The sequence below is a fragment of the Thunnus maccoyii genome, chromosome 15, assembly GCF_910596095.1.
Source record: "Thunnus maccoyii chromosome 15, fThuMac1.1, whole genome shotgun sequence".
In the NCBI taxonomy this organism is placed as follows: Eukaryota; Metazoa; Chordata; class Actinopteri; order Scombriformes; family Scombridae; genus Thunnus; species Thunnus maccoyii.
In genome coordinates, this window is record NC_056547.1 from 3,266,592 (window position 1) to 3,280,783 (window position 14,192).

The window sequence follows — 14,192 nt, forward strand, 5'->3', positions numbered from 1 at the left end:
AGAGAGCAGTAAATATTCAGAAAAACTGCCTGTGTGAAGAAGAAAAAGGTCCAACCCTGCTCATAGCAAATTTGAATCTTGAGTAAAAAGGTCTGGTTTTCTGTCAAATGGAGGCTTTGGCTCAAGACATGGGAAAAGAGGAAAGAGATTGGCTGATGTTTGAGTTGAATTGTTTGTGTTCTTGACGGTTTGTTAAATATAATGCTATTCAGTCGGTTTGCTATGTTGTCACCGGATGTTTGCTTTTGTTAGTGCGTGTGTGTCTCCAGTATAGACGAAGTCAAGACACCCGAATCTGGAGGTGGAGTCGTGGGAAACACACACACACACAACAGCAGCAGAGGTCGTTTTCATTTCCTTTTTGATTACTTCCAAAAGTTATGTCATGTTTCCCTAGAGTGAATATATTATGTTGAGCAGGGATGGCTTAAGATCTGTGTAGCGTCTCAAAACAGCTTAGTGGGAACCCGACTGGAACACGGCCATCTCCAGCTACAAAACAACCACCGAGGAGAAGAAGACCACAACCCAAGAATGGTCCTGGCAGCTGCCCTGACCTCACCACAGCACCTCCAGTGCAGATCAGTCCAGGGCGAAGACCGCTATATATGCACACTAGAAACAAGACACACGTTGTTCCTTATCCCACAGATCCAGAGGGAGACACAGGTCAGGAGAAGGGTGGTATCTTCCCAATGGTGGAGGGTATTCTCCCTCCTGATGACAGATACGCCAACAATGTGATCCTCCAAACACAGTGTGTTCACAGAGATATGATATGAGTGGGCGAAGAACTGCCAAACCCACTTGAAGATGGAAACAGTGGTCTCACAAGACCTACAAACAACCAAGATGACACCATGGGGAACACATCTGAAATCCTACTTCACTGAAGGACTGCTTTAGATACATTCTGAAGTAAAGAGACATTGATTGTGATACAGAAAGATGTATGCCCACACTGGCACTACTAATTAATTAATTAATAGATGTGATTTGACTCCAGCTGGTAGAAATCGGAGATGGTGAAAATACTGTCAGAGAATAGTACACTGTTCCTTTACCAGAACAAGACAAAGATGAAAAGAGATTCAGTCACTCTTGTCATCATGTTGTGACACAGTGCACAGATAAGAGTGTGACAGTTAGCAAAATGACAGGTTTAGGTCATGTTATATGATCCTAGAACAGTGAGCACAGAGATAGCCAAATGAAGCAAGCACACACATGTAGTAGATATAAAGAAGTGCTCAATATGGCAAAGATAAGTGCTTGTGAGGTTGACACCTGAAATGACCCTGCAAGGTTGCAGGCAAAAATATTACATTTCTGGTAACTTTTGGGACTACTATTTCTGCTATAAAGCTGGCTGAATTTCCAAATCTTTAAAAATTGAGTGGTGGGTACTAGGGATGTGCAGAGGGTCCAGTATTTGTATTTGTATCTGTATTTGTTGAGGCAGCAAAATTATTTGTATTTGTATTTGTATTCGAATAAAAGTGGAAAGAGGCTTAAAAATCCTGTTTTTGTTTTTTTTTAAGGCTTTTAATTTTAGAAAATTAAAGTGTTACAATAAGTCTTCATGAATAAACTACCTTATGAAGGAGGTCCCCACACCAGGTCTCGAACTGGAGTCTCCCAGATCATAGACGACTGCGCTGATTACTGAGCTAAAACTTTACTCATCACCTCATTGCAGGCAGACCTCTATCTATTTATACACCCATAACACAGAGACAGTACACCACGTAACATGTAGAAGAACTTCAAAGGTGATTCTTGCTTTGCACTTTTCATTTATTGCCTATCTTTTACGACCTAACTTTGCTGAAAGGAAAAGGGGAACAACAGGTTATGGAGAGTCCGTTGGGACTTACCCCTGATAGATGTAACAGCAGAGCAGAGGAGAGACACTGAGATAACAATGTAACCGACCTGCAAACTGGTATTTGACATGTTTTCTTTTTCTTCCCAAAAACAAATAAAAATAAAAATATTTGTATGAAACAAATATTCGTATAAAACCCACTATTTGTGCTTTATTTAATAATGTATTTGTATTCGGGCACACCCCTAGTGGGTACATTCACACTATGAGAGCAACAAGCATTGCAGCAAAAGAATAGTACACCACCCCGCTGTCTGTAATCACAGAAGATGGGGATAGGGGAAAAGGGTTAGTCACCAGAGTATCAGGGTTCCCAGGTCAATATGTGCAACTGGGGCGTGGCACGCCACTGTACATGTACCAACAGGACCTGCAACTCTCAGGGCCCAGGTCAGATTACCTCAGAACTGTTTGAAACAGACACAGACATGCAGAAACAGGAAGTGCAGTACATAAAGCAGATAAACTCATACTGTACTACACACATTTCTTATGAATAAGATGAGACTGAGCTAGAGTGGTTCAGGAAAGACAAAGAATGGTTTAAATTGAGTAAGAGGTCGTATTGGACAGATGAGACACAAGACACAGGAGCAGAAGAACTAAGACACAACACTACACATCTCCCTGAAGAAAAAAAGAGAGTAAAACAAAGTAGTGGGAAAACCTAAGACCACCTGGTGAGGCTAATACTGAAACACAGCAGTAGGGAAAACCCAGATTACAGTAAACCTCTAAAGCATGAAGAACAGCGTGTGGTATGATATTCATGGGTAAAAGACTTGTACACTTATAACCGGAAGGCCTTCACGGTAAAACAACAACCATGGTTCAATTAACAGCTGACTCCCCAGAGCTGACAGATATTCCTACGACTCTCTGGGCTAAAAGTAAATATGATGTTAGTCTGATTAAGCACGCGCAACCAATTGAAATTGTATCCAAAATCAGAATACAGACCATGTAAAGATCAATATCACATTGAAACCAGAAGAGAGGGTACAACACCAGTTTTTAACTCACTCTTGAAAGCAGGAATTATTGTCACATGTGAAACCTCACCAGTCAGAACACCAGTATTTCCTGAGATGAATAAACAGATTTGTACAAAACGTACACCTGGACTAGATTAGCTCAGGGTTATTGTGAAAGTCCAGCAATGTTCTCTGCAGCATTGAAAGAAAACCAGGCAGGGTTAAGTTTGCTATGGGGGGAGCGCTCTCTTACAGTATGATTGATGACTTAATGATCTGCTAATCAGCAAAAGATGCCTGTGAAAATAATACAAGAACATTGTTGCAACATATAAAATGATATGATAATGGTCACCAAGCTAGTCTGAGCAAATTATAATTGGTGTAGCGACAGGTGATCACAGAACAAGGTAAATCCTTATCTGTGGAACATGTAGCAGCTACGTATCCAAAATACTCCAAACAAACAAAGAAGCAGGTGATGTCATTTCTACTAATGACCTCATACGGCACCAGTTAGCAGCATGATTCATGGTAGAGGACCGACCGCACATCAGAAAGTGACTTGGACTTTTACAGACTTAAAATAGCTCTACAAAATAAACCAACATTAGGGCTACAAGACAAGACTAAACCGTTCAAACAGACTGTTGATGAGAAAAATGGCCACATGTGACTTGTGCTACTACAAGAGCATGGAGACTCTCATCAAGATTAGACTCAGTGGCTGCAGGGCCTCAATCTGAGCAATAGCAGCTGCAGAAAAAGCCATTATGGCTTCCAGAGGAGGTATGTTTGGTAGGTTATCAAAACTTGACACTATTGGTACCAGATTCTGTGTCAATCGTTCCGTTGGAGCTCAACTTTCTGCATCTAGATGGCTGGTATATCATGCAATGTTGTTGGAAGTATCTAACATTGCTGTTAAACGATGTACTGTGCCTAACCCTGCAACACTTGAACAACAAATGAAATGATCAGCCCAAAAGCCAGTCCTCAAAGACATACCACTGGTTAATGTAGAGTTGATCAGCATCCATAGATCAAAACGCTGTGGTAAAAATAGCGGGTTATGCTGTAGTAACACAACATGAGACAGTGAAAGCAGAACCACTCCTCACACACTTCCCTGCACAAGCAGCAGAATTGGAAGCAGTGATAGAAACATGCAAATTGGCAGAAGGGAAAACAACCACTATTTTTACAGATAGTAGGCATGCTTTTGGGGTGGTCCATGATTTTGGGACATTGTGGAAAAACAAACAGTTTCTGACAACAACAGGGACAACTGATAGCAGATTTGCTGGATGCTGTAATGTTACCCGAACAGCTGGCAATATGCAACTGCGAGGTGCACACAAATAACACAGACTCTGTCTCAACAGGAAATGCAAGAGCAGATGCAGCAGCAAAGCGTGCAGAGCAACTACTTCCTCTTTACAGATGCTGAGCACAGACACAACTACAACTAGAACACCAACAGCTGATTTCAAAGGTCTCACGGAGCAGAGCAACACCAGAAAACCAGGATGGTATTTGATAGGCTCAAATGATCTCTTTCCTTTCTATGTTGACACATGTTGACACACAAAAGGCTTCTCTCAACAAAACAATAGTGCTGTAGCAAATATATTAAGAGAACAATTTCCAGATTAGGAATTCCAAAAAAGGAATATCTGAATATATGGAAATTGACCTTAAACCAATACTGTACAATGCACAAATAGGAATCACGCGATATGCACTCTGATTAAACTTCACAAAGAGAAAACAAAGTATAGTACTTATTTTTTTGTTGTTTTTCAAGATCTTTGGGCCTTCTCACCAGCCAGGTAATATACTAACAGTTTTGTAGTGTGAATACAGTGTCAAAACCTGCTAAAAATGAATATGAATGTTGGGGATACAATGATGATTCCTATAGTGTCACCATAGTGAGTGCAAATAGCAGTTACAGCCATAATTCAACAATCGTGCATTTTAGCTAGCTGTTTTCTATCCTTTTGGCAATATACATTATTTAATCAGTTTAATTGCTGCAAATCCTGACTAGAAACAGAGAAAAACTGCTAGCTTATCCATAAGAGACAGTCTTATTTACATGTTGGATCCTGTTACTGTAGTTAACAAGCTAGTCAAGTGTGATTTGTTCAGATTTAGGACAGTGGTAAAACCTGGCAGGATGTAGTAACTGCAAACATCTACATAACACTAAGTAATCCAGAAACCTTAATATCTCCTTCTACAGTCCTTACAGTTAAAATACACAATATACAAAGTGTAAATAAGTTAGCTTTGGAGTTGTTGGAATGTAGTTTGTTCACTTTTGATGGAAACAGGTTAGCAGTTCCACCTGCTCTAGGATTTATGCTAAGCTAAACAATATCAATCTTAAATCTGATTCTGGGTAAATTGGAAATAAATTCATTTTCTGAAAGATGTTTATTGAGAGAAGCTTTCTCACTGGGCCTTTAGGAAGCAGCTAGATTTTGCTTGAAAGCTTCTGTTTTGTGAAAACCTACAGTGATCCTGATCGCTTATCAGCTCAACCTTCTATCACTCAGGTTTGTTTAGACAACCTGTGATTTTGAACCGGTTCCAGTACATTCACAAGCCTCCTCTGGATGTCTGCAGTTTACTCACAGGCTGCCCGCCCCACCAGCGGTGGTTCAGTTTCTCTCTGGTGCGCAGGCTGAAGGTGGCGTTAAACACCGGGTCATGCATGGTGTTCCCCACAATCCCGTGAGACTCTGGGTAAAGACCCTGGAGAGAGATCCCACAGTTAATGTCCTGCAGCAGCATCACAACAGTAACAGGCTGTACAGACCTTTTGAACATGGATATTGGCAAACATGTGTATTTACATAGCCTACAAATGTCTCCTGTGTAAATTGAGTACATATTAACCCTGCTTTACTGTACGTTCTGGAACTACATGAGACATTCAGACACTATGCAGGGTGACTTACTGTGGCTAGAGTATATAAATTTGGGAAGGTCTTTGATGGGTAGACGGGTCGCATGTAGGGTGACGACGTACCACATGATCCTGAGAGGAAACAAAACCTTTCAGTATTAAACTCCACAAGACATATTTTAGGCACTTAGATCAGAAAAGAAGAACTGAGGACAGACGTACTGAGTTTATGTATGTTGGGGATTACAGATTTGCCCTTCTTCAGGTAGGAGGCTCTGAACCCGTCAACAGACAGCATGATGAGGGGAGGACGGATGAAGCTGAGGGGGACGAGGATGACAAGGACAAAATTCACCAAAAGCAGTTTTGGAGTATCAAAATTTTATATTTATTTTATTTTAAGATTTATAATTTCATAGTTCTTAAAACTTGTCACTGAGAACATCATCAAACTGGAGTCTTCCTCCTACATGGCACTAAAACTTTGGAGTGAAGACCAGGAAAGAGCTGCACCAGCTAATCATAAAACCATCTCTAAGATTGTGTTAAGTCTCAGTGAGTAATAATAAGTACCAAACTAGTTATTTATGTAATTGGGTTGCACCATTTAAACTTAAACCTGCATTAACTGATGTTTTGTCTGCTAGTTTTCAGCAGGAACAAGTAGTGAACACATCTCTGACATATCATCAGCTTTTCAGTTGACATGTTGAACTTGTTAGCAAACAGTAGTTTATTTCCACATCCAGCAGTTACGGAGCAACATTATCATTCATGTGGAGTCGTGTTTCTGTCCACTTGGTGAATGTAAGTCCAATATTCACTCTCTTTTAGCTCTGTTTTTGCTCTCTACCAACTCCTGAGGGAAATATCTGGATCTTTAGCTGCTAAATGCTCCACTATGTTCACCAGCTAGTCTACAGCTAACTGTGTCTATTTGCTGTTTGGTGCTGAGCAGGTAGTGTACAGTGACTTTGTAGAGCTTTTTCTCTAATAACGATGCTATGAGAGCGCTGAGAGTGAACCAGAACAGTAAAGTTGCAGCTGGACAGATAAACAATGAGCTGAAACTCACTATAAAGCTCCGTAAAGCCGAGAGGAGCTGCAGAGTCACTGATAACATTGGTGTTATAAAAAATATTAATTATAGGTGCTTTAAGAAATATCTTAGCAGGTAATGTGTAATGTAATGTGTTTCTAGGAAACTTCTGTAGTGCCGTCCAATTAGAAGCAACCAATTATGTAAATAAAAAGTCAGTCACAGCATTATGAATTGTTACATAACTTCCAAAAATAACAGTTTTAGTGGCCAAAAAAATATAATAAATTTAACTGCCAATCTGCAAATGCACTTGACTGTGTAGATTCAGGTATGTGAAGCTTGTGGCAGCTAATAGCCTGGAGCTGTTAGCCTCCAGCAGAGATGAAGAGCTACAGATGTCTGGCAACCTCACTTCTTTCTAACTCCACACCCTCTGATTTTTTCATTTTTTAAAAAACTTTTAAACATCACTTGAGGCAATTTATCAGATTTCACACAGCTCCCTCTGGAGCAACAAAAGGCTTCATACGACTTTTTTCACATGGTGTGAAACATCAGTTTCAGACTCACCCTGCGGGACACTCGGCGCTCTTGATCTCCTCACAGTCTCCTTGCACCCATGAAGTCTCACCTCAGAGGAAAACCACAGCAGAGAGTAATCATCACCTACTTACATGCCCATTTCTAAATGTCAACGTTAACGAGAAGCGACGTCATAATGTGTACCTTTGCAGAGCGACTTGTAGTTGGAGCAGCAGTCTCCTCTCTCCACGCAGTCCTCTGAGCAGTGGCAGGCGTGCTCATCATCCCTCGTCTCTCCGCAGCGATCCTGTGTGCACTCGAAACCTCCCGCTGAGACACAAGGAAAAAGGAAAATTAAATATCAGTAAATTACAGTAACCACACCGCTTTAAAATAACTCACAGCATGGCTACGACTCGTTTTAAAATGTCACAAATAAATACATTGAATTATGACAAACTAAATCTCAGGTTCACACAGTCTGTAACGAATTATCTGATTATAAACTATCCAGACCTCATAAATCTAGTCAAAAGTAGCTCATGGTTGTAGAATTCATTTGGAAAGATTTTCTGTTCTGGAAAATGCCCCAGTGTTGTTTGCTTAATGTTTTCAAGATGAAATTGCAGTTGCACTCTCTTCACCAGGCCAAGATCTGAATTAGCATCAGATGAAAATCATCATCACTTAGATGAAAATTTTGCCTTTTGGCTAACTCTGGGACAAGCTGATGTACTTGTCCTTTGTCTCTGTTATATGAGCAGCACCAGCAGAAAGCACTTAGCATGTTGTGTACACTGAGCTTATGGAGCACTGGATATACTATAGTACTGCTAATCTAAACACATTTCATAGTAAATGTATAACTCTACTGCTTAATCTTTTAGCAGTAGCAGCTGTAAATGAGTGTTTAGTTTCCGTGTATCAATGAATGATATAATATGTCATAATAGTGATTCAGCTTTTCCATGGAAGTTTTTACATGTGTTCCCTCTGTCTTTTAGAGGTCTTTCCTGACTTAATCCTCTGTTTTCAGAAGTACTGATCTCTTTCACTGCTTTCTCTTTTTGGACTGTAATAGAGGAGGGTTGTCAGGATGACCTGTGATGAACACTCAGATGATGACGGATGAAGAGAAGAGGACCACCTATAGAAACTGCATCAACGGCAAAATCCATAACAGCATTATTCAGTGCACAAAATGAGACTTACATGATACATATCATGCTTTTTTGCAGTTTTCTTTTGTTTTTATACTGTTATAATGTTGGATGCTTGTGTTAAACATGGTCAAAGTTACAAAATTTGAGGTGAATATATGTAAAAATGTTCCCTGAAGGTGAAAAACCACACCGGTTCCTGACTGGACACGATGAGAACAAGCAAGCGAGCAAACATCAGATTGTTTCAGTGTTTCCTACTAAAGATGTCTTGTTTGAAAAACTGCTCGCATTGGCTCTATTTTTGCAAAGTTTCGCACACCTAACTCTGTTTTCATTGGTCAAAATCTACGCTGACGTCCTTGACGTTTCCGTTTCCCCTCCAGTCAGCAGTCGACATGGACGAAGAGATAGGAGTGAAGATAAATCCACTTTTAAATCCCAAAAGTTTAAAAAATATACTCTGAGCTCTCCTCCCGCCAGTAAACGGCTCCAGATCAGAGCAGAATCTGGTGTTACTCTGGGTGTTATTCCTCCAGAAGCTCCGGCTCTGCCCCCGGCTCTCACCTCCATCGTTCGTAGTATATCTGGACAATTTTTCACACTCCATTTGCTGGAGTTCACTCGCTCGCTGTATGTTAGGAAGAGGTGTTGGCCTGCTCTGAATGCTTCATTGACCTCTACTTCCCCATCAAACTGACATCAAATTGTTCACACATGCCCACAAACAGCTGTCTGTTCCATAGCCTTTGTTGCTAAGGTTGTTCATGTTGTCCAATCACGTATTTCGGATCTGATTGGGGCTCGAACATGCAAGCATACAGATGTATTTGAGAGGTTAAGTGAAAACCTACTACTAATATACTTTGGGCTCAGCAGGAGGGGGGGGCTTAAAGAGACAGGAGCTAAAACTGCCTGTTTCAGACAGAGGCTGAACTGAGGGGCAACAAATTTTTGCCTCAGGGGCCCCAATAGGAAGCTAATCCAGTAGAGATGGAAACATTTATTCATGTCAATGCACCAGCATAAACATTCATGATGCAATTGCCCGGATACAATTTGGGATGAACTTGCAATGCAGTGTCTCTAATATCTTTGCATCTGTAAAATCTGATTTATCTATATATAATTAGTAGAGGCCCTTATATGCATTTATTATTCAGAATTGTGACCAATAATTTGATATTTAGATTGATTCTTCCTCTCTAAACTGCTTCTCAGGCGTGCTGGTGTGCTACAGCTAAGCGGTGCGCTGCCAAAACATTCCAAGTGGAGCTCGCTCTCTAGAATTATTGTTCCACACATTGGAGTGAGTGGATTATTAAACTATGTAGACAGTAATTGTTTGGGTCACAGAGCATATGCATGTAAACTGGAGACATAGATCATTAAACTCCAAAGGACTTGTGAAAGGGCTGTTTGTAAAAGGTCCAAGTGTTTTTTTTAGAGGCCAAAAAAGAAACTGCATAACTGAGATGCTTACTGAGTTTCACTACTAGAGGATGTTAAGTAAAAATGGCACTTTTTAAGTTAATTTATTATTTGCTGTCTGCTTAAATAGGGGTGAATCATATCATATCACATTGGTAGTTGCTTCATATGTATCTTTAATGTATCGGATCGTTGGCGCTGACGGAGATGCACGTCCCTTTAATCCAGCCATCATTTTAATTGATCCCACATACACTGTCCTGCTTCCATAAATACTCACAAATGTTGCTATATCAGCTGCCAAAAAGAGTCTTCAACAAACGCACTATTTCCTTCTGTTTGAGAAACTTCTGTGGCCAGCTGTTTCAGGAGATTATTTAGACTTTTTTGAGAATGACACAATATATTTGTGACCCATTTTTTAAAAGATTTCCTTCAGAGTGCCACAGACAGGGCAGGGAAATCAGAAAGTATTGAGTTTTTGGTCTTTTCATGGGATTTGTTGACAATTAAAGAATATAGAACAACACCAGCTGTGTTCTTTAAAATGCAAGGTGACACTGTATGAGACTGACCTGTTTTCAGGCAGTGCTCGTCGAAGTCGATGCAGCAGCTGTAGTAGGTTTTACACAGATTGTCACATCTGCATCCCGGAGGTTTGGCCTCCTCCAGCTCGAAGCACCTCCCCTTACAGGAGCCCGCTGAGCTGACCCACTCTGAGGTGACTGGAGGGAGGAGAGGAGCACATTTAGTCAGCTGCACATTGGGGATATGATTTTATTCTTAAAGAAATATCAGTGATTATTGATACTATATTTACATACTAAAGTTGGACCAAACATTCATGAATGTTATAATAATAATAATAATAATAATAATAAGTGTATTAAGTATAGCACCTTTCACAGAAATGAAATTCACAAAGTGCTTCACAGGAATAAGACCATAAAAACATACATAGAGTAAAAATTAAAAATTAAAAAAAAAAGGTACCACAAGTAGAAACACATGAACAAATGATCATTACACATCACACACACCAATCAGACAACTCAAGAAGACACAAAAGCCAATTTAAAAAGATGGGTCTTCAATAGTTTATTAAAAGCTTCTATAGAGACTGCTGACCATATAAGTACAGGAAGAGAGTTCCATAGTGTTGGAGCCACAAAGGCACGATCACCTTTAGTTTTCAGCCGCGAGCGAGGGACAGCCAGTAGGTCCTGGTTGGACGACTTAAGTGACCTACTGGCGACGTAGAGATGGATAAGGTCCATGCAGGGCTCTATATGTAATAGCAAGAACCTTAAAATGAATCCTAAAACGGAGGGGCAACCAGTGCAAAGAACTTAAAATAGGAGAGATGTGAGTCATCCTGCTGGTTAACAGCTTTGCAGCCCCATTTTGGACCATTTGTAGCCGGTTCAGAGATAGACAATAGTCCAAACAGGATGAAATGAACGCATGGATGATCATTTCTAGTTCTGGTTGTGATACGACGGACGTGAGTTTAGCGATATTTCGTAGATAGAAAAAACATGTATGGGTCAATGATTTAACATGCTGATCAGAATGCGTAACCTTGACGCCTTGCATAAACTTGCCGTGAGTTTGATTTCCTACTTTACAGGAAGCTTTTGGTTTCAGTTGCTTTCAGTGAACTATGAAACAATCACAGACTAATACAAACATAAATAAACAAAAGTATAGAATGAGCTGTACTGTACTTGTTACCTGCTTCAAATACTTGTGCTATTAGCCAGAAGCAAAAGTCCGTTGAATTCACTTATAGGGCTCAAACATTTTCCTCTGACATTTGACTTTTTATAAAATTTAATATTGAAAGATTTAACTTCTAGTCTATCAGAACAATAGTATTTATGTTTTGTCAAAGTCTCATCATAGTAGCATGTGTGGGGTGTTCTGAATACTCGCAGCCACAGAGCTGCTGGTCTTTTTAATCCAACGGAGAAAACAACCAAATTCACATTATACTTTTTTCAACATCAGCGTCTGCTTTTTGATGGGCTTCTGGATTTTATATTTCATCGACATAACTCATCAATGCAATGGTTTTCTGCGGCATATATCCATTCTCAGATGTAACAGCATCATTGAATACAGAAAAATGATCCCCGCTTGCATGAAGAGAACTGCACAGTGATATAATAGTGTTATTTATATCACTTCAATGTAATTCAATTCAGAGAACGTTATTCATCCCAAGCAGGGTGATTTAAAAGTAATTTACCTGTCTGAAGCTAGTTTTATATTTCTATAAATTCACATAAGATTTTCATAGTGTAGTGAAATGTAGCTGACTGGAAGGAACCAAATCTCTCTAAATAACATTTAAACTTTTATAAATGGTAAACAATAGTGTTAAGTATTTGCAATTTGTAGTTAAATCATTCCAGAATTAACTAAAGTTATCAACAGAATGTGAAGAAATTACTTATATGTATTGTGTTGCAGAGATATCTACTGGAGTTAGCATGCTAACCAGCTAGCTAGCCATCCTGTCTTGTAATACCACTTTGTACCTGAGGGGGCGACAGTGGGTCACTGTAGTGTTCAGTCTGCTCTCAGTCCAACATGAGAAGAAGAAGAAGTAGAGCTGCCCTGAGCCACCAGTAGTAATGGAAAAGTCATGCTTTGACACCAACTATGTGCAAGCTGGCATGAGACATTTGGCATCTTAGCACCAAAGCTGGATTGATATTGAAATGTCATATCAATAAATTAGGTCTCTACTGGATTACTGTGTCATAAAATTGCGTCAGTTAATGAAAAAAATGATGTTGTGTGGCAGAAAAACTGCTGTTTTACCATCAGTGAGCTCTGTGACATTTTATGATTTACACCTACCCCAGAGGCATGTGTACCTATTCAGTTGTTACTCAGAGTTATGTTGTAAATTATGTCTGTGGTGCAACTGCTTGTAATTTTCCACTGTGTCTAATGTCTCCATAGCATTTTGATATATTTTGACAATGCAGAGAGAGATGCAGATAGATGCACAGAGTCACTGTAAACAGTAAGCTTTACACTATATTCAGGAAGTGATAATGGTGGTGGTGGTGGTGGGGGGGGGGGGGTACATTTAGGGGAAAGGGAGGGTTGATATGCTGCCCCCTGTTTGTTTGGATCAGGTGGCCAGTTCTTACACACTGAATCTTTAAAACCTACACAATCACCCTTATTATACAAATGTAAAAAAAGCAGGTTTTGCACAATAAGAACTGATACAGTAAAAACTGTAAAAAAAACAACAAGTAAAAAGGCAATAAAGTGCAAATAGTACAGATTAAAGTGTCTTGTTTCTTTGAAAAGAAAGAAATGTACATAAAAATAATAATAATTATGCCTGCCATGATCAAGTGTGTGATCAAACAGCGAGGCTGCTCTCACCTTTAGTGAGAGGGGGTGGCATGTCTCCTCCCTCTGCAGGTCGGCTGGCTTGAAACACATAAGCTCTGCTGACCTCAGAACCCCACAGGCAGAACACAACCACTACCTGCAGAACACCACAAACACACCACATTACTAATGATTACACTGCAGTGTGATTACATGTCAGCGTTAATCAGAGAAATGCTGGTTTCCTGTGGGGGAAGAAGATCTTGTACTCAAGTTAAAGTAGCAATACTACAATGAAAAAATGGCCCCATATAGATGTATTATTTTGATATTCATAGTGATTCACGATGTATGTAGCATTTTAATGTTGACATAGAACTAATTTTAAACACGTAATAAGTAATTTCTGCCACTAGGGGTCTCTGAATCAAAACAATAATGGAAAACGGAGTGTGTTGATGGTGTGAAGTAGTGTGGAATCATGGGAGTTGTTGTCTTCACTGTTAAACAACCAACTTCTCCTGGTTAGGATTACTTCAGTGTTCATCATTCAGGATGTTTTTAGCAGGAGACAAATTATCCGCAGAGGTCTCCTCCTCTCCAAAACAAACAGACCCGATGATTAAAACTGGTAAAAACGCTGAATAAAGCTGTTTCGCTTAAAAAAATCAGTGTTTCTCTGACACTGTTCTGCTGGCTGGATGTCTGGGATGGGCTGCTAGCCGAGCTGCTGCTAACATTTGCTCAGCTTGTTCCTCTGATAACCTAAGATCCAGACGTTCAGCAGGTTTTTAACAGGAGCTGAATTATCCGCAGAGGTCTCCTCCTCTCCAAAATAAATGTCAACAGGGATTAAAACTGGTAAAAACTCTGACATATGTAACGCTGTTTGGCTAGC

The 14,192-nt window shown here is 39.9% G+C and overlaps 1 protein-coding gene across 1 annotated transcript in view; it reads right to left on the bottom strand.

Moving 5' to 3' along the window:
* The window catches only part of LOC121912918 (ectonucleotide pyrophosphatase/phosphodiesterase family member 2), a 73,276-nt gene that overhangs the window by 55,719 nt on the left and 3,365 nt on the right, over positions 1 to 14,192 (bottom strand). Inside the window, exons 2-8 of the mRNA XM_042435470.1 lie at positions 13,346 to 13,451; positions 10,510 to 10,659; positions 7,548 to 7,673; positions 7,392 to 7,452; positions 6,002 to 6,099; positions 5,832 to 5,911; positions 5,506 to 5,625 (exon numbers count right to left, since the gene is read on the bottom strand). Coding sequence (XP_042291404.1) covers positions 5,506 to 5,625; positions 5,832 to 5,911; positions 6,002 to 6,099; positions 7,392 to 7,452; positions 7,548 to 7,673; positions 10,510 to 10,659; positions 13,346 to 13,451 — 741 coding nt within the window. The remainder of the gene's footprint in view (positions 1 to 5,505; positions 5,626 to 5,831; positions 5,912 to 6,001; positions 6,100 to 7,391; positions 7,453 to 7,547; positions 7,674 to 10,509; positions 10,660 to 13,345; positions 13,452 to 14,192) is intronic.